This window comes from Pygoscelis adeliae, unplaced genomic scaffold (genome assembly GCF_000699105.1).
Source record: "Pygoscelis adeliae isolate BGI_AS28 unplaced genomic scaffold, ASM69910v1 Scaffold38, whole genome shotgun sequence".
Taxonomy (NCBI): Eukaryota; Metazoa; Chordata; class Aves; order Sphenisciformes; family Spheniscidae; genus Pygoscelis; species Pygoscelis adeliae.
This window is the reverse complement of record NW_008825614.1, coordinates 1,511,877-1,532,703: the sequence shown is the minus strand read 5'-3', so window position 1 is coordinate 1,532,703 and position 20,827 is coordinate 1,511,877. Positions and strand designations below refer to the sequence as shown.

The 20,827-nt window shown below is 41.5% G+C and overlaps 2 protein-coding genes across 2 annotated transcripts in view; both read right to left on the bottom strand.

Moving 5' to 3' along the window:
- TTLL12 (tubulin tyrosine ligase-like family, member 12) overlaps nt 1-2,401 on the bottom strand; it is a 32,155-nt gene extending 29,754 nt beyond the window's left edge. The window contains exon 1 of the mRNA XM_009332997.1: nt 2,345-2,401. Coding sequence (XP_009331272.1) covers nt 2,345-2,401 — 57 coding nt within the window. The remainder of the gene's footprint in view (nt 1-2,344) is intronic.
- Nucleotides 2,402-14,283: 11,882 nt separating this feature from the next.
- The window catches only part of SCUBE1 (signal peptide, CUB domain, EGF-like 1), a 220,390-nt gene continuing 213,846 nt past the window's right edge, over nt 14,284-20,827 (bottom strand). Inside the window, exons 20-23 of the mRNA XM_009332799.1 lie at nt 19,368-19,565; nt 16,713-16,865; nt 15,609-15,688; nt 14,284-14,436 (exon numbers count right to left, since the gene is read on the bottom strand). Coding sequence (XP_009331074.1) covers nt 14,284-14,436; nt 15,609-15,688; nt 16,713-16,865; nt 19,368-19,565 — 584 coding nt within the window. The remainder of the gene's footprint in view (nt 14,437-15,608; nt 15,689-16,712; nt 16,866-19,367; nt 19,566-20,827) is intronic.

Here is a 20,827-nt window from a genome sequence, read left to right as displayed (position 1 = left end):
AGGGGCACGGCAGGTTTCCAGTTACACCTGAGGAAAAGAGGTCTGAGGGAGCTTTAGTCTGCTGAGCAGGTGCGGGTTCTGCTTGTGCTTTGTTCTTCTCTTGGCCTTAAGCTTTAATAAAACCACAGCATTCGCGGCGTGGTGCCGGCCACGAGATTTTTGAGTTTCACAGTGTTTCGCGATGAAGGGGCTTTTCAGGAGGGCCCCAGCTGCAGCCTCTGAAGTGGGTTACAGTGGGTGGGGTGCGAGACATGAGAGGGGCTAACTGCCAGTCACAGCCACGGGAGATGCTCTCTTTGAGTTGTGTGCGTAGAGGAAAAACTGGCACCATGTATGGTGCCAAACATTTTTTAAATCAAAACTTTCTTGGTTTTGAACTGTGACAAGTGAATTTTAACGCTAGGCCTCTCTTCAATATCTGTCAGTGTAAGAGGGAGGTGTGTTCTTTGCAAGTGCCTGTAGGAGGGAGGTGGCTTCCCAATATTTTTCTTGTGCTGTTTAGAAGACGTTTCTAAGAAAATCCATTCCTTCTCAGGTTTTGTAGGGAATAGCCTAACCAGTTTAAGGTGTGGCTCCCTAAACATTACTGGTAGCTTTGGTCTCAACTCAGGTATGGTTATAAAGCTACACAAGAGCAAAGCAAGGCATCTGATGCTGGCGGCTGCTTGGAGCGCAGGCCGGGGCTTTGCTGTGCCTACTCTTTTGGCTAGTCAAGAGCTGCTGCTGCTGCTAGGAGCACCTGCATTGCTCCCTCTGTGGATTGTCTGCTCCAGGGACTGTGGAAACTGCTTTTCCTGCCAGCCTATCCTCAAATCAAGCCAGGATTTGACTTCAGCGCTGCTCCTGCTGGCAGCATGGCACCATGCTGGGAGGGGTGTCCTACAGCCCTGGAAATAAAAGGCAGTTTCTAGAAATAGGAATTTAGGGTCAGTAGCTGGTCAAGAAAGCCTCAAATTCACGGAGCGCAGTCAGTGGAGAATGTACGTGAATGCCACATTGAAGAAATACCTCTTTGCTCAATGCCCTGTCTTGTGTTGCTGGACTGGTGTCCTATATAACTACCCAGAGCAGCAACCCGTCTTTCCACATAAGAGTTAGCAGGTGGAGGGTCTGTAAATTAAAGTGCTGCAATAGCTTGGCCAGGGATGGAGAGAGTAGAGATTAAAAATGATGCCTACGTGCTGTAACTATACGTTGCCATTCTGCAGTTGAGGATCTAGCACAATCCTCGGGTTGGATATCTGAATAGTAAATGCAGGCAAATCTTCCTCTTTGCCTGAGACTTTGTCTGCCTCACCACGTGCTGTGTTCCCACAATTCCCCGGCATAAAGGCTTTACTAGGATGTTGCTAAGGAGGCCTACCTGATTAAACAGCAGGAGATCAAAAACTAGTTGTATTTCTGGTGTTCCTTGACTGGGTTCCCACCACGCCACTCTGAGTTTGAGGACGTTTTTGCTAATATTGTGCTTTGGAAAAAAAGGATGGCTGTGGTGGTGATCTTGCACTAGTATTATAAAATGTGGAGACTAGATCGCTTACCAGTCCTCATGGGGGATCCTGCTTACCGAAGAGGATCCCAGTGCCACCCATCCCTCATTTCTGTCTTTGCCATAGACTCAATACCTGATGGCATATTATATATGCACACAACATAATACAGTTCTACACAGTCTATGTCAAGTATATCAAGTTACACGACTTGGTTTTTTGCACAGATTTTACTCACTACACCAAATGTCTCAAGTTGGGAGTGTTTACTACTGCTAATTTGAACTGGTGGTTCATTTACTTCTTTTCTGCCAGATGACTTTATAAAAATAAGTTCCCAGAAAATATATAATAATAATTTTATAGTTAAGTCAAACTTTTTAATTGCCTGAAAAAAAAAAGGTCATCTTCCCCTAGGCAGACCGAGTAAGAAAAGTGGGATGTATTTTCATTCCTTTGTTCAGTAGAGCCACACTGATCATGCCCTGTCCAGAGGCAAGGGGAAGAGTGATCCTGCTCCAACATGAGATTTACATAATTCATGTTCTCGCCAAGTGCAGGCAGGTGCGTTCTCAGTGCTTGTTTACATTTCCACCTCACTTTGGGTAGGAGTTCTGGCTGCTGGCCAGCTGTCTGTGGTTCCAGGCTGTTTGGGTGAGTTTGCAGGTCTGGGGGCAGGCTACACTGCTGCTGATAAACTCCGAGTAGTAATAAAACACAGTCAGAATCAGCGTGGTTAAGAGTAGATAAGACCCTGAGACACAGAAGCAACTGTAAGTAAGTGGGCTATTCCCTGACTTTGTCCAACAGTTACCTAATGCGGTCTTACTCAACTGCTGTCCTTGGCAGCCTACCCCACTTTTCTGCTGTTTTTCCACAACAGGAGTAATTCCTGGAGCAGGGAGCGGCATCCAGCGCTCACCGCTCTCCCATCGCCACTTCAGCCGCCAGGCTGCACAGTGAGGCTTTCGGGAGCAGTTGTTCCTACTCTGTGGCAGAGATCACCTGTGATACCAGAGCTGTAGCCCAGAGATACCACTGTCAGCCTCTCATTATGAAAGCAGGTATTTGTGGATAATCTTTGTAAAGAAAAAGTTACCACAGTATATTATTCTGATTGTTTTCTTAGGAAGAGTGACTAATTTACAGTGCCTGAACAATGCAGTCCTTACTCAGGCAAAGTGCTTGTTAAATTTAATGGGTTACTTTACATAGGTATTTGCAGAGAATGCAAAAAATTCTCAGCAAGGCTGAGCTTACAAGCACTACCCCAGTCTAAAATAAGAGGATTTAGCCTTCTGGCACTATCTGTAGGGGACCAACCCATGCAGCTGTTGTGCCTCTGTCACAGCAGTCCCGATGACTTATCCACCGCTACACTCCCGCATCTAGTTCCCTCCCTGCAGCCGGAATCTATCATGACTTAGCATATGTGAAGCAGCATTTGCCCCCAACAAATACAACTAGAGTTTTACAAAGTTTTGTGAGTCTGGCAGTTTCTGGCTTTATTCCAAATGTTTATGGCTATCTGATCCTGACAGATCTGATGTGCATTCCCCACTTCCTGTTGTTTCACGTTAGAACCTTCCTCTTTGGCAGCATGTCATGGAAGCCTTCTCCCGAAGAGAGGTAGGGATGTAAGGGGCAGAAGAGACCCTCAACATAATAATAAAGAGGAGATGAGGGGACATATTTCTGATGCATTTTACAATAAATGCTGTAATATGTTATCAAAGAAACCATTTGCTTTCAAATAAACTTTCTCAACAGTAAAACTAGAACTTCTAAGCATGGAAAGCTGAGATGGGGGCTTAGAAGGGAGGAACATCATTTGCTGTAAATACTTTATCATAGCTGTATCTGTGAGCCTAGAACCTCACAGATGCTGTTACAAGAATGCAAAAGGTATTCTTCTGCATTAAAATAGCAGTGATTGTGTGTAGCTTTTGCTTACCTGCTTTTGTAGACAGGTATATTTTTGGGAAGCTACTGCATCCCTCTAACTGCAAGAATCCCCAAAACAGCATTGACTGTGCTTTGCACTCACCTGGCAAGGAACCTGTGCAGAGGCAGTGACAACAACCAGCTGTGAGGCTGTGAGCACGATTCTGTGATGCGCCACATAAGGCTCAGACAGCCGTGGGGTCATCAACTCAGAGCTTCAAACCGCAGTGATGTCCAGGCATGTGGCTGCAGTAGAAGGAGGAGAGAAAAATAAAGCACCGCATTTAGTTAAATTTGCAACACTCACCTGTCAGCTGGTGTCCATCAAGGGCCTTATACGAAGTCTCTTTCCTGTACCCCAACTACTGTGTGACAGCGGGGCTGCACTGTGCTGTTGTGTGGCTGGATGAGCACCTGAGTCAGGAGGGAAACCCATGTTTTGGTCTTGGGGCGGGTGTCCATGTGAGCGTGGAGTCTGGAAAAAGCCCTGGAGAAAAAGAGCCTTGGACGGCAGCTTGCAGACAGATGAATGATCTTAGCAAGTTGGGCCCAGTCTCTAGCCTAAAGGTCTGACAAGAGATCAGTGTCTTAAGTATAATAAGCCAAACAAATTGTCTGGTACAAACAATATTCATTGTATCCCCCAAGAAACATATTTACTGCATTTATATTATGCACTGACATAACACACACTGACAAGTGCAGGTGTCTTAATTTCAAAGACGCTTTCACTGCTCAAGCAGTACTGGGCTGGAGGGAGGCTGCCCTTATACCAGGGGTACAAGATGAAAAAGCAGCTTGCCAGGAAGCTCCAAGGGTCTTCACCTCGTGTCACGTCCATGCAGGCAATCCAACGTGCTGCCCTTAGTCCCAAGGCATCCTGCTGCAGCTCCACAGCCAGTGCTGCAGTTTGTCACAAGCCGCTTGGGTGCCTTCAGAAAGGCAGATCCCTGTTCCTCCTTTTCCTGTGTCTTTAGGTGTACATACCATGTCGTCTAATATATTACTTTTATAAAAGTATGACCGTTACCTAGGAATACTGTTGTACACGCAACACAAGTGAGCTGGAGGTGATGTTATTCTGCATGTTAGGAAGTGTTGTTGGAGTGTAGCACATCTCACACCGTGCATCAGGAGGCACACTGCAGAGGTGGCAACTGGTATGTATGTCACCTTCGTGCTGGAATGGCGCAGGATGCTGACGGGCCAGGTACCTCGCATACATCTCCTTGGGCAGTGATGGGGCTCTCTAGAGCTAGTCAGTGAGAGATCTCCTTAAATGATCATAAAAAAGCCGTGGCTGGTAATAGTGCTGGCTCAAATAAATACCATATTGGATAAAATGCACAGATGGGGTTATGGTACTTCTCTTGATTTATGTTTTAAACATAGAAGCATTTTGTAGCAAAACTAGTCTGTGGCTACCTAGAGCATGTGCATCAATGTTTATGTTGCCTGCCTAGCAACATGATAGGAGGAAATTTGTTGGGGCACTAGGGAGCAACAGCAGCAGCAAGATGTGCACCGGGGCAGGAGAAAGCAGACCGCAGCTGTGTTAGCTTCATGTGCTACAGGAGTTCAAGCACAGCTACATAAAACAGAGGGAGAAAGAAAATGCACCCGTGGCAAGGCAATGCCTCCTAAAAATGCTCTGGGAATGAAGTCTGGTTTGCAACTTACATAAAGATTTGGAGGAATGTTGCCAGCGGTTCACAGCTGACTGCCCATTTAGATGTTATTTTTAAGAGGCAAAAATAGCCATTTATTATGATTGTACAGGACAGACCCTTCTGTGACACCAGGAGTCAGTCAATGTTGATGGCTGAACAAAGAGAAGAGTATGCCCAGTCTGCCTTCACTTACCTGCTGGGTCGCACCGCAGTGCTGTTCATCAGGCCATTATGTTTTGTGAGCTTGTCGGGAAGTCATGGAAAGATCTGAAATGAGAATGGTCCCCTCTGCGCTTCTCACCAGGCAATGCCTATTTCAGTAAACTAGAATCTCATACTCACACGTGCATTGTCGTGACTGCTGAACTTTCAGCGGCTTTTGCCCTTGTACGCAGCTACTACATTAAGAGTAATTAATTTGACTTCCAATGACCTTTAGGAACTTTTGAGTTCAGCTTTTCCTCTGTCTTTGATAGGAGCTGACTTTTCCTATTACTCTGAAGCTATAAAGGCAGCTGAGCACCATCTCACATGGCACCGTCTGTAGTCTGATAAAAGTGATGCTGTATCTTCTTGGAGTGTAATGAGGGTAACTGCCTGTATTACCTAAGTGGATTGCTGCTAGCTGAAAAAGGCAGTAATTGATCTTTTGCAGCCAGTCAGAATGTAGCTGTCTCTACGCCTTTCAAACCTGTCAGTGACGCCAATAGTCATCAGTCATACTGATAGTATTTATATCATTTATAACATAGATAAAATCAGCAGAGCATACTGTCATATGATAAATGCTTTCTCTTAACAAGAGACGCTGCTTCCATGAGACTATCGGCAGAATAGCACGCACCGTGCTGGTATGTATATGAAGCCTCCTGCTTGTTCTACAGCAGGTGGCTGCTGTGGCGTTAACAATGCTCCGCAGGCTGTGCTCATCTCCCAACAAGCACTGCTGAGTGGCAAACCTGTTACAGGTGTTATCAACTGAATTAATAACATCCGTGCTTTTTGTCTGGTCTAGCAGGCTGTGTACCCTTAATGGCGACTTGCACTTCTTCTTAAACTGCAAAAGATGATTTAGATCAGATCTAACTGACCGATTCGTGTCACTACACAGTCTATTTTCTGTCAGTCTGTCATCATCCATTTTCATCATTACCAGTATCAGGAGTTTCACTTGGGCCACCGATTATACAAATGCTACTTGCTTTGTAATTGTCCTGGTTTCGGCAGGGATAGAGTTAACTTCCTTCCTAGTAGCTGGTACAGTGCTGTGTTTTGGATCTGGGGTGAGAACAATGTTGATAACACACCACCGTTTTAGTTGTTGCTAGGTAGTGTTTACACTAGCCAAGGACTTTTCAGCTTCCCATGCTCTACGGACTGAGAAGGCTGGAGGGGCACAAGAAGCTGGGAGGGGGCACAGCCAGGACAGCTGACCCAAACTGACCAAAGCCATATTCCACACCATATGACGTCATGCTCAGCATATAAAGCTGGGGGAAGAAGAAGGAAGGGGGGGACGTTTGGAGTGATGGCGTTTGTCTGCCCAAGTAACCGTTACGCGTGATGGAGCCCTGCTCTCCTGGGGGTGGCTGAACACCTGCCTGCCGATGGGAAGCAGTGAACGAATTCCTCGTTTTGCTTTGCTTGTGTGCGTGGCTTTTGCTTTCCCTCTTAAACTGTCTTTATCTCAAACCACGAGTTTTCTCACTTTTACCCTTCCGATTCTCTCCCCCATCCCACTGCGGGGTGAGTGAGCGAGGGGCTGCATGGTGCTCAGTTGCCGGCTGAGGTTAAACCACGACAGTAACCTTGGACTGCAAAAGTGTAACTACCATCGTAAAATTCAGCAGCAAGGAGGGCCTGGGCAAATACACTTTTTCCACAGCAGGACTAGAGGAGGAAAGGACACTTTTGACCTCTCTTTAAATCATCGTTTTTGGGTGCAAGCGTAGTTTCCTCTCAACCTAGTCCTCAATGGGACAAGCAGCATGTGAGTTTGGAAGTCACCAGTCTTCTCGGCAGCTTGTGGTGGGAATAGCCCATCAGGCCACCAGTGGAAGAGAGCTTCTTTCCTCTTTCTTTCTTTGAGGCAGGTTCTCAATAGAGGGAAAGGGCACCTGCATGAGATACACATAGTAACGTCAGAGTTATTTTAAGAAATGGTTAAAGGTCCTGGAGGAATGTTGGTGATGTGGTGCTTTACTGTAGCCAGGATTTCTTCTTGGTCTGAAAAATTCTCCTTGAAGTCTATTTGGAAGGAACGTAACTCAGTGTCCCAGCATTCACAAACTCCAGTTGTTCGATGAGAAAGGAAAAGCCCTCTGTTGCCTGAAGATGAAAATTAGACCAAAATATGTAAAGGCTATCAAAAAAGTGAAGTTCTCTTCTGATTCCTGTCTACATTACACTGGTGTGTGGAGCCTTCTCCATGTACACAAATAAATGGCAGGCAGGGGTAACCATTCCATTTTACGTTTATTATGAAAGTGATTTTAACAAAAGTTTTATTACATGCTTCATTTTGAGCTTTGACATAGAAATCAAAGCTATTCATATACAGAGGCAAAAGGAAATGTATTTTCTTATAAGGTACATTTACAACAACATTTTCTACTACAAATCTGACAGTATTGTTAAAATATTGGTAAAGCTTAGACCACTGTATTTTATTTTCTAAGTATCAAATTTTGTACAGTTATTCACTATCTTTGCTCTAAACTATCATGGTACATTTCATATGGAAATACCTGTTTGTACATAATTTACATTGGTAATAAAGCTTAGAAGTCCCAGCAGCATCTACAAAGGTTTAGTTCAAAATGTCACTCTTGCCCAGTGATTTACACGGAGCAAATTGGTACAGAAACCAATATTACACTCCAGGTATTTCCCCGCCCCCCCAAAATCTAGTCTACCAGAAATTCCTGCTTAACAGACGACGGACGTGATCATAGTGAACTTTATGCAGGTGAAACTACCACTGACTTCAGTGGCAGTTTTGCCTAAAAAAGCCTCTATGATCCCATCCAACACAAGGTTTTATCACTTCCACTGCTACCGAGGAGCACACGGGTACCATACCTTTCCTTGTCTTTATACTGTATTTGGGCGTAATCTTTTGAATTCCCTTTTATTTCTGAGTTTTGTGTTGTTTCTTATCCTAACAATGGAAGAAGAGCTAGCACTAACTTCAAAATACATGTTCTTTATATGTTATGAAAATGGTAAGCACTTCAGAATGACACTTGATAGTCAATTCTACGAAAATTAGCAGGTTCAATTGCCCCAGAAAACTCTTCCGACGATGCCAGTGAGACTGCAGAAATAACAGGAGCAGTAATCTGGAAGGATGAATCTGACTACTGACCACATCCACCCCAGTCTCCTAAAGTACCCTTTTTAATCATTGTGTGGAGTTATCTGCTGCTGTCAATGCAAATTAATGGCCTTTCTAAGGTATAAAACATAGAAAACAATATTTACAAAATAATTTTAATTAAAAAAGTAACAAACCCAAACTCTAAAAGATATTTTCACAATCATTAAAATAGTTTAATTAAGCAAAGCCACTTCTTTTTCTAGATATTGAGAAATTCAGCTAAAATTGAATTGCAATTGTTTGTGTATCTTTAAACTTGTTATCTCTGCTTTCTGAATACAGATGGTTTAAATTATTACATCTAAAGGTACTTCTGTACATTTTACTCTTGTATATTACATATTAATCTTATAGATTAAAAGCTTAGTGATGAAACAGAATAAATAAATGAAATAACAAACTGGAATTGTATATATTCAGATACTTAGATAACAGTTTTTTGACATTAAGAGTTTATTTCCCAGTCTGTTTCTATTCAGATGAAAAACATTACCATAAAACATGAGACCTCTCTCTGAATCAAAGTCTCACACTGAGGAATAAGTTCGTATTACCTTACAGAAATTTCCCTTCTTCCATAAATTCTTATGGGAGACAAAAGTCTTTTTTTTTTTCCCCCCAAGTGCTTACAACAGTCTCTCATCCTAGAAAACTATTTCATTAAACTCTCAAAGTACTGAGAGCCTACAGAACTTCTCCAGTTACTACCATTCCTGTCAATCAGTGGTTTTAAACTATGAAAAAAATGCAACTACTTGGACTCATGACACAGGTACAAGTAACTGCGTGTGTTGCTCATTCCCATTATTAGAAAAGGGAAAATCCAGACCCCTGAGGTGGCCGAGAAATTCGCCACTGGATTCAGTTGTTGAAGGTTTCACTCCAGCTTCTCTTTTAAGAGCACGCAAAGGTATTGAGAGTCCAGACACGGGAAGTGTCACAAAGCAGTTGGGTTTTGCTGGCCAAGACCTGTCAGCAGTTCCTGTATAAGAATCATACCGCTACTTTTGCTCCTGATGTTCGCAACTCAATATCCGCAAGATTAAAACTGGGTTCTTTACAGGTAAGACTGACCTGAGAAATTTGAATCTGTTGGGCATGCTTACAAAGGGGCGTGGCGTGGGGTTTGACTTTTCCTTTTGAATATTTAATGCATGTAAGCATGTTTCTTGTTCATGTGGCATCATCCTTGCGTTCTGCTTACAGACAGAGGACTACAGGCGAGCTGTGCTCTTTCAAAACCAGCTGCCAACTCAGAACGCAGACTCTCTGAAAACTCTGCGACCAAGCCTGTATTTATTTAAGCTAGTCTAAAACAAAACTAAACTTAAACTAAACCTAGCTTACTAGGTAAGCTAGTTTTAAGTAAGCTTACTTACTTCTAAGTAAGCTTACCCTAGTATGAAGCTGATGAGTCTAAATCTGCAGTAGTTATAACACACTGTGATTTAACTTTATTCTATAGGGGAGGCACAATGAGGAAATAAATTTCCTTTGAAAAGTTGGTCTTTAGGTAAAGATCTAATGTATGATGGAGGAAGGAAGGCAGGGCAAGAAAATGGGCTGAAAAAAGACTTCAGCAGCTTTAAATCCAGTTCTGGCGAGCTAAATCTTCAGGCAGAATAAATCTTGCTATTGCAGGCAAGATGCAGGTGGCAATCTGTTGGACACCGAATCCTGACGCTTCCTGTACTCAAATGACACACAGAGGCACCTTGCCCACAGCAATCGCTAACGAGCGCTTTCACGGCACAACTTAGGGCTTGATTAGCAACTTCTGATTGTTGCAGTCTCCTGGACTGCAGCAGGTATGCAGGTGGCGATTTGGTGGCACACAAGAATGTTTAGGGATGATTCACCACCACCTCACCAAAAATAAGTGCAGTATTTAAAGCAGGAAGAGAGGCTTAGAATGGTAAGTGCTACAGGTGCAGCTTTTAGGCATACAGGCATTTGCAAATCGAAAACAAAAAGCTCGGTTTGTGACGTGGAATTGGGCAATCACAAATGGACACTTCTTCGGCCTTGCAGTAATAACATGTAAACATGTTGTTGCACATATCCTGCGTACAATGTGTAATTCTGTAAGAACAGATACAGGGCTGTATTTATTGAATATGTTTAAATGCAATATTTCATGTTTAGGGTAAAAGCCAAAATTTTATATTCTGCAATGTATTGATTCATTTAATGAAGCTGGTTTTCTTAAAGGCGGCCATATTTCTCCTCGTATGTTTTTTGATTCCCAAATGCGTCTAGGTCTTCTCCACAGAAGACAACATTCCTTGTTGTACTGTTATTGCATAGTAGCAATATGTTCTCTGACTTCTGACGATGAAGACATCCTACACCTACATTAACAAATGAAGAGCTGAGCTCACCTTCTATTTGGTGACCGCCAGTTTCTGTAACTATAAATCCAGCGTGAAAGTCAAAGCATTTTTAACTTTTAGAGCTGATGTAAAAATTCTGTGCTGTTGTACAAATCGGCTGAAATCGGTTCAGATAGTTCTATATACTTGTCATTACTTATATTTCATTAGAAATTTGCACATCCAAGGGCATTTCTATGCAGAGCTGCAAACATTCAAACCTGACTCATTTTCTAAATATATCACATATGAAACCCCTATATATTCAGAAGCATTTCACTGCATACTTTTGAAGGCCAAATTATTCTCTTTCTTTCACTGCTTTCAACAACACAAAGTCTGCATTTGCTATAGAAGTCCCCGAGCACCCTGTCCTGACTGTGCAGTCCATGCCCTGACATGGCTCCGGGGAATATGAGCTAACACGCGCTCTCAGGTTGTCTGTCAGGATGAACTAGACAAAACCCTGGTTTTGTCTAATGTGGTTGTAAGTCAGGGCAAGTTGTACCAGCACTAAATGCAGCTAGTCCCTCCTGTATTCACCTCTCACAGCTCTACCAAGGTCCCACTAACAGGGGCCACAACTGGGCCACGTCCCTCTCGTAGTCGCTATCTGGCACTGGATTCCCCATGTAGTTAAGAACCTGGAAAATGTTACGGTGCTGCCAGTGGTTTCTGGACTCGTAAGGCAATTACTTACAGCCCTGTTCCAGAGAGGAAGTTTGTCCTGCTTGGCACCAGTGTCGTACAGTGGTATCATGTCCAAACGTGTCGGCCATTAAGCAAAAATTTTAGCAAGATTTTACTAAACTCACTGCACAGCATCAGGTTCCAAAGTTCGCTTACTGAAGTTTGAAATACTAGAGATCACTGTAAATTGTTCAGCAAATGAGGAAGTTCTTTTTCTCCATATCTTTCATATCTTTTCCATCGTATCTGTCAGTAGGATGGCTGCAATCCTGACCCATTTCTAATCATTCTGAATAACCTATCAGACTTTAAAATACTGTTTGGCTGAAGTAGTTTTTTAGCTATACACTTATACATAATTGAGTACCTAAAAAGATTTTTGCTTTTTTAAGATTTAATTTTTTCCTACAAATAACTCCTCTTAAGGAAAAACATACACATAACTTTTTTTTCGTTCCAGGCATGCACGGAATCTAGGACTGATGAGATGTTCTCCTTCAAATATCCACCTTTAGTAACCCATAATGAATATTTAATAAAAGTGGTTTCAACATCCTCACAAAAAGTTAGGTTTAACAGCCTTTAGAAAAGGACTTTTATGGAGATGTTACGTTTTGAAATGAGGGTTAATATATAAATATATACATATATATATATAAAAGAGAAAGCTCGTCAAAGACCTAAGATCCATGAGTTAAAAAACTGAGTCGTTAGACTCTAAGTTAAAACTGTTCAGGCATAGAAAGAAAAAAATTATGCTCTTCAACAGAAAAGGAAAGAAGGCAAGCAAAATTACAACACGGCCAAGAAGAAAAGTTCATAAGAATACTTAAGGTGTCTCTTAGAAATGGAGTATTCAACCGCTTCTAGCCAACAGGAAACAACTTTGTAAATTTAAACATTACTTGCTCAAAGACAAAAAAAGTGTCAGAAGTTAACCGTAACCACCCTTAATGTATGTCTTTGAGAGCATCCAAGGGTATGCTAAACTACAGGGTAGATATGCAAAAAAAAATGCAGTGAAACAAAACTGTATGTTCGTCTTTTTCTGAAAGGACGTTGGCGTGGTAGTTGATTTCTCCATGTAATAAACTTGTAGGATCAAAAGGGAAAATGATATACAAGAGGAAGGGACTTAAAAGTAAAGCGGCTGAAATACTAATAAAAATAGCTACTCTCTCATTGAAATGGGCTCCTGTGCCAGGAAACTGCAGGAGACACAGGATTTATCGTCATCTTAACCCACCAGTACCTGTCACTCTGTGAGGAAGGCCTGACCACGAGGCTAATGCTCTCTTGCAGACCGTACAATTCCCGTGGCTGATGGGCACTGCGGTTGCAAACTCGTGATAAAAGGGAGCACCGGGTCCCTGAAAACTGCAGGGCCTGCCCTTCAACTCACCCGCAAAACCGTGTCCTGTTCACCCCCTCACCCCCCTTAGAGCCTGGGCCTGTGACACAGGTATGTTCCCAGCGTTTTAGAGATGGCAGATCCAACAAAAATTCCTTCCTAGTGAGCCTCTCTCACGTATGTCGTCCTCAGGGGTAACTCTGTTGGTCTGCATGTGAGGGGTGCCCAAGGAAGAGGCAATAGCTGACCCTTTACTGGACAGCAGTTGCATCTTAACCGATGTCATTTCTCCTGGAATAATGTATGGTGAAAGAGATTGTCCCAGAGTAAACCATTATCCACTATTATAAAAGTCCAAAAGGCTTCAGTTTGGTGTTATCGGAAGTGACAAGCACTTGGAGAAGTCATTTAATCATCTAAGCGAAGTTACAAATAGATATGAGTAAATAGGGTGTGTAGGAGTAAAGATTTAAGCATGAATAATATTTACAGTAACTAAAGATAACATTACTAATGTACCCACAAATAGAAGTATATATTTATATATTTATATATTGTACTTAATTAGATGCTCTATTAACGGAAAGAAAAACAAGACTACTACTGTTGTTGTTGTTCATTTCTCACCTATCCTATTATAAATGCCTTCAAAGGGACCAACTGGTGTACGGAAATCCAGAGCGAAATCTGTTTCAATGAAGTAATTGATAGTGGCAAACCTCTGAAGAAGTTTAGGAGATGACAGATAAAAACATTCGGACATTAGGGCATGGGACTCATTCTTACGTAATTCATAAAACAAAATTACAGGTGTTTGGTTTTTTTTCCTTCTTTCTTCTTTTTTTCCCTTTTGATTTCTACTTGGACAGAGGTTCCACTAAGCCACAAATGAGAAATAACAAAATTTAGATTGTTTTGTTTTCTTCCAAAGATTCAAATATAAACTTCAAGTGCAATTCAAAATCCAAATATTATTTATACTACATACTTCTTTCTACAACAGAACTTATCTGCAGGTAGTTTAATCGGATTTGAATAGATTCCTTCTTTGCTTTGACGGAAGTTATTGTTGATGAAAAATAAAAAGCTAGAAAGAATATTTTCTACATAATGTAATTTCAAAATGGAAAGTGAAAATACACTAGTGCAGACACAAATTTGGATCTTCAACTAGATGCACTCAGGGACGCACAATTTTTTTTGTAGTAAAAATCCCATTCAGAACATTGGCTTTTAACGATTATAAAACATTATAGGTATTCTTCAATATACAATTGAAAACGAAAGACTGCAAAAAAGAGCCTTCAAATTAGCAAATGTTTCTACTATGGAGGAAAGACAATATTTGACAGGAATGCGAAGTAACCAAAAATTGAATACCGCTAGACTATTTGTATGGTCGTAGAAATCTGGAAACTTTTGATCGCAGTAGCTTTATAAATGATCTTGGAAACATCTCTTTTGACTCTTGTGCTGTGTACTTGAAATAGTTTTGTGGGTGTGCCAGTACATCAAAGAGAGCTTTAATCAGTTTCTTGTCCTATGGGAGACAACACATATATTAGGAAAAAATAGCATTTGGATTTAGTGTCTGCACAGCTTTCAAAATTAATGAACAACAATCAGGGGTTTTTTTGCAAAACTTGATTCTGGGGAAAGCCCAGACATACTGGGCTTACATACAAACTGCTCCGTGTTGCTGTGGAGTTTTAGACTGATGAATCTTTCTACTGTGCCGGATGTTTTGTTGCAATTAGCGTTCCTGGAAGGTCCTGAACTGAGAGGGTAGCAGCTGGGGTAACCACAAACTGGCTGCAGAAGCTAGGCATTAGAATTGCAAACTGCCGCTGACTGCCCTTCCAGCCTGTTTCATGCCGTCGTCCAGGGCCTTCCCTCGGCAAACAAGAGAGAAGGCTGTTCCCTCAGTGATGCTGAGCTCTTTAAGGACCTTCTCCTGTACCTTGGTAAAGTCTTGATTCAGAGCCTCAACTGAGCCTGTGCCTGACTGTATGCACTGCAGTTGGGACCTGAGCGATCTCGAAGCTCTAGTGAGAGAATACTGGCAGGGCTGGGGCAGGGATGGCCGGGGGAGCTGGCTGTTAATCAGTTCCTGTCCTTCCAAGCTGTACATTTACACGGCTGAATTTTGCCTTCCGAACAGCCTTTTTTCAGTTTTAATTAGTTAGTTAGTTATAGGTGGCAGCCGAGCAGCCTTTCTCCACAACTCTCTCCAATGTGTTGCTTGTGCCTTTGGAAAACCATTTCATGGACAGCTTACAATGCTACGTTATGGTTATGTCTTGGTGAGGCAGGACAGTGATTTAGGTAAATACATTTTTTTAATGCACAGGAAATTCTAACTTAATGACTCATTTAAACACATACCAGACTGAGGCTGAAGAAGGCTCTTCAAACAATAGGTTCTTCATTCTTGGTTGACTAATTTTTCTAACATACAATCATCTTAGCATACATTTCATTTAGTTCCTGATTCAGCAAAGGACGTACGCACGTGCTCGCCCAGCTAGCTGAGCTACTGATTTTGTGCTGCTCCAAATGCCAGCAACAAACCTCAGAAGACAGAGAATTTAATTTGGGGTCACACTTGAGGTTTAAATATTATGACCCTATCAGGGTAATGAGAACTATCTTTGGAAAATATTTAGTAAAAGGAATTCTTGGTTAGCCTCCCATAAAGCAGAATTTTCTTACCTTTAGGATTTCTTGATGATTTTCTGATGCATATAATCGTCCATCTCGAACAATGTCTTCTATTAGTTGTTGGTAATCCTCTGCAAAGTAAAGATCAGTTGAGTGACTGTTTGTGACGTCCTTTGGGAGGATAACAGCCAGACATTAGCTAGGCCTCCTCTTCAGGACAGAGCTGAGAAATTTAGTATCCAGTTAGTTATTCCGTGTCTCTCAAGCTGCTGTAGTCTAATCTAATCACATTAAAATTCTGTACTGCTTTAGAACAGTAATTTTGAATTATCCATATAAATACTAACTTAGCCCCTGAAAACTACTCCCTCCAGATAATAATGCTTTATTATCTGCATTCTAGAGATGAAGAAACAGGACCAGGGATATGAAATAACTGTCAAAGGTTATACATCAAGTCAGCAGCACAGACAGGAACAGATCCTCGTTTTCTGCCCTGAGAACAGCTCTTTTGATTCCTGAATGACCAGCTTAATACAGATTTTCTAATCATTCGCAAAATTGCACAAAAACAGCTGCCAAAGGTATCACAGAAAAGTCTTTGTTTCCTTACAACAGAAATCATCCCAAAGTCCAAAATATACAGTTTAATGCATAATTTATATGACAAGCCAGACTGTTTTAAAATGTGGATTTATGGAAGTGGTTACTGAAAGGATATTTCTTTTTGCACCATTGTTTTTCTCTGTTGGACTTGTGATTTTATCAACTTACAATTTTCAAAATTGTGTGGGTTACCAGTAGGACTTGATGAAGGGGCTTCCTAAAATGCACAGCAATTAATGGTATTCTTATTACGCATATGACAAATGCCAATTAAAAGGAGTCTCATTGAATTCAGTGGGCTAAGGATTAAGTTTAAAGAATTCTGTGTAACTTGCTGTCCATCCTTATTAGAAAAAGTAATAAAAATAAAATCAGGTATTATTTCAAAATCTTTGCAACTGGTTTTAAAGTAATTCACTGGAATAAAAATGAGTTACATCAAGTTTTTCCTCATTCTTCTCTCCCTGTCATCAGCATAAGAGAGATTCTAAAGGACAATTTTCTGTAATTCAGATATAACACAAAGGTGGAAAACAATCCCATTCTTACCGTCGTAAGTCACATAGGGGACCTGAAATCCTTTGCCACTGTTTCCTTCATTTGACTTGAACTGAATCCAGAGCTTCCTCGATCTTGAGGTAAATGCAATAGGTCTCTCATAAGTCTGACATGTTTCATACGTAGTAATTGAAGTAGGAGAAGCTAGAAAGAAGGTTAAATAAAGAAATGTTCTTTGTAAAATAACTTTTTGCACCCTTCCTGATCCAGAGGTCAGAAATGTCAAATTGCCAAGACACTTCTCAGCTGACGTATTCCTGAGAACAGAAGCTTTTTGTGACAGAAGGGATGTAGTCTTTATCTGTCTATAAGGAGAAGTAAGTTTTTCCACAAAGGTAATGGGAACCCCTCTGTCCCACAGCAAGAAGCTTAAGCAGACAGCGAGGTGCCAGAGATAATTTTTGACATTTACAACATTACTATCAATATTACTTATTTTGTGTACTACTCTAGCATTGCATTCCAGGGTTCCCATATGCTGGGCCCAGATAGGTCAGAGCAAGTCAGCTGCACCCCAGGCAGATGTGGTAACCGGCTCCTTACGCACCCAGTTTGGGGAGTTCATCTGATAGCAATAAACCACTTATCAGAATGTAATAGCCCGGTGTAGTGATTCTGACCAAAAGACCATCGCACACGAGGAGTTAGTGATCCACAGAGCAGTTAAACCCGGGTATGGCCAGGCCTGTGCTGTGCTGCGCGTCCAGCGTGGCCTTCAGGCCTGTGTTGTGCTGCACAAGCCCCGTGGCTGCAAGATAACCTCAGCCAGCTCGTTGTAACGAGAGGAACTTGCAGGCAACTTCCACTTGGTGCGGCGGTTATGCTACTGCATGGCCTTGCCTTTATCTAAAAGTGCAGCAAGAAGTGCTCACGAGAACATTGTTTCTGTTTGACAGTAGAAATGATAAATAGAGTTGTTTCCTTGCAAGAAAATCCTGTAATAGCTTGAATGACTGAAAGGGCAAAATCTCTTCTATGGGCAGGGTCTGCCCAGCATGCTGCGCGTGGATCAGAGGCCCATTCGATGCTACGCTGCCTATCGTTCCCACCATCTAAAGGGATGTAAGATTATCTATGCTATTCTCTCCTTATAATGATAGCTCAATAAATAGCATTTTGAATGGTACCTTACAGAGTCTCAGTGCCTTTCTTACTGGGATCATAATGGACCAGCACCTCCCAGTGCAAAACACGTGGTTGTAGATTTGAAAAGAAAATGTCATTTATCTATACTGAAACAGAGCTAATAGCTGGGAACCAGAAAGACCCCCATTTGCCCCTAACATAAGTAACAGATGGAGGGTGCAGGATGTCTTCTTCGAATCATTATGAATGTATCATGAGGCTCCTCTAAGTTGAAACGAATTTCAAACGAAAGGAAAAAATAGCTTCTTACCTAGCTCAAAAACCCCATTCCATAGCCACAGGATAATTAGGGAAAATAACAAGTGTAACCTAAAATCTGAACGTGCTAGGGCTGATTCAACTTTCACCAATGTTAGCAAAAAGAGACCTTTGGAATTGAATGGGATTCGGATTTGAAGTGCAAAAAAGTGGATCTAACTGTAACTCTGGAACTGCCATCCGTTTTTCCACAGTAACGGTAGCAGCTGACCGTACACGAACTATGATAAATATTCATAAGGTCTACTCTTACGATGCCAAACATACAGTGATCACAAATCACGACGCTGAAAAACTGCCCTCATTTTCCAGTGTCGTCGTTGTTTTGGTACCGTGACTGGTACTGAAGTGGACGTCAAACTTTTCCCTGATGTGCCTGGCTTTACTCACTGTTGGAACCACAGTTTGGGATTAGAAGGACAACTGATTTGTTTTGCTACAGTAAGTGCTTTGCTTTTAAAAAACTCATCCGGACAGATATAATTTCCTTCCATCTATAGTGAGCAGGTTTCTTCTTCTGATATATAGACATGTCAACACAAGCCCTCAAGGATAAAAACTTGTGAAAATTGTTTTAGCAAATAAAATACACTGTTTTAGCAAGTAAAATACGCTGTTTCAAACAAAGCTCCATATAAACAATTGCCTTTCAGGTTTGGTGCTTCTTGGAGATTTTGCAACACATCACCAGAAGCTGGATGCCTACATAGGACTGAAGGAGGTGTGCGTCTCATTAGTGTCTTAACTTCAGAAGTTATTGAATTAACTCCACAATCAAAGACACAACGCACCCCCCACTCCACATAAAATTGGGAAAACCTTGGATTTCTTGAGGGTGTCAGGTGTACCAACCTGCGTCACCGCACAGATTTAGCAATAACTGCAGCATATATATACTTGCAAAGGATAAGTGAGAGCACAAATTTGTATAGATGACAGGAGATAGCTCTCCCAGTATAACCTAACACAGCTTTGTTGACTTCTAGAGTGGCAGTGATTTATCCCACGTGATAATTGGGCCAGACAGAAGCCCATTAACTGCTTTGTGATTCAGCCAAGACACTTGAATAATTAATATCACTCTGTTAATTGTTATTGGTACAGTGTTCTGTTTTAACTTGCTGTGCCAGTTCATTCAACAATCCTTTTAGAAACACCGGATAGATGAAGACAGTCATCCCTTCAATATGAACTCAGTCAGTTTGCAATGAATATTTATATAACCCATGTCTGGCAACTTACCACTTTTTCTCATTACTAAAACATCACCGCATTCATCTTCAATTGGGAGAAATATCTCAGGTACTACGATGAGTATTCTCCTCTTTGGGGGTGGATTTATATTCCAAATGCATTCAACATTAGCTGGGTAGTCTCCAGGATAGTTGGGCGATTCAATGTAGCCAGTATAATCCCCAAGTTCTCCTCCACAGTGCTGGTCTGTGGAGGAACATAAATTAGCATTTGTGTTAGCTGGTTAGCTAATTTGAGGTGTTCTTCTAGATCTGTCAAGAGCAAGTCTAACCTCCTCCTTGTGGCTTTAGAAATGCATACATTCTCCAGCTGCCTCTTTGTTTAGCATGGAAAGCCTTTAAAGGAATACTTGATCTGCAGGGCTGCTCCAACTGATTTGCGAAACCTTAATCTCCGGTGTATAAACCAATTCAACACTTCATTCAGGCTGCTTTAACATTTGATTAAGAAACGAACACAGCTAAGTAAATATGACCCCACTGTGGAGGTACTCACACAGTGGTTACCACCGAGACCATGCTGACATGCAGAAGGTATTCTGGTTTAACTTCACTTGTTTTTTAACCTGATTTAGCTGAATGAGTGTGATGATCCTAATAGCCAGCCTTATCTTGATTACAGATCTGCCTTGCTTTATCTTAGATTAAACCAGTTAATAAAGAATCTCCGTTGATGGATCAGTTTTACTTTCGGAGTTTTCAAAACTCCCATTGAATTTGCCACGGAAGCCTGATTCAGTAAGTGACTTAAGCTTCATCTCTGCAGGCCTACTCACCCACGTAAGACGAGAAACATGTCTAAATAGTTTGCTTAATCCAAGCCTCAAAGATTGTGCAAGGTCAGAAACTGGCTTGAAAACGGGGAGTATCTAAGACAGCGAAGTGACAAGGATGGTTTTATTTTATAGGAAAATCATCAAACTTCTTTAAATTCCGTACAAATATCTAATTTACCCAAATTACATTAGAAATGATGAAGGGCTTCAAAGACACATGGCACATAATCAGAATCAAAACTTATGATAGACTTGCACATGAATAGTTAGTTTAGATGACATTACCTAACTATTGTAGAGACGTTCTCTCAAATTAGCATGGTAGAGATGAAAAAAATTGCTTGCCTAAAAGAATCAGTCGTTCACAAAAGATCAAATAAAATTGGACTGGAATCCTTGGGGATATTTAAAATGGTAATTGAAGATAGGAGGCTGAGTACTGCAAAAAAGCCTATGAGCGATTACCTGGCAATTGCAGTGTGCATGACCATATCTCCAAGTATTTGATAATTATTCTAAAATAGCAGTTTCTCTGATAGAAGATCATAGAATCATTCAGGTTGGAAAAGACCTTTAAGATCATTGAGTCCAAGCATAAACCTAACACTGTCAAGTCCACCACTAAACCATGTCCCTAAGTGCCACATCTACACGTCTTTTAAATACCTCCAGG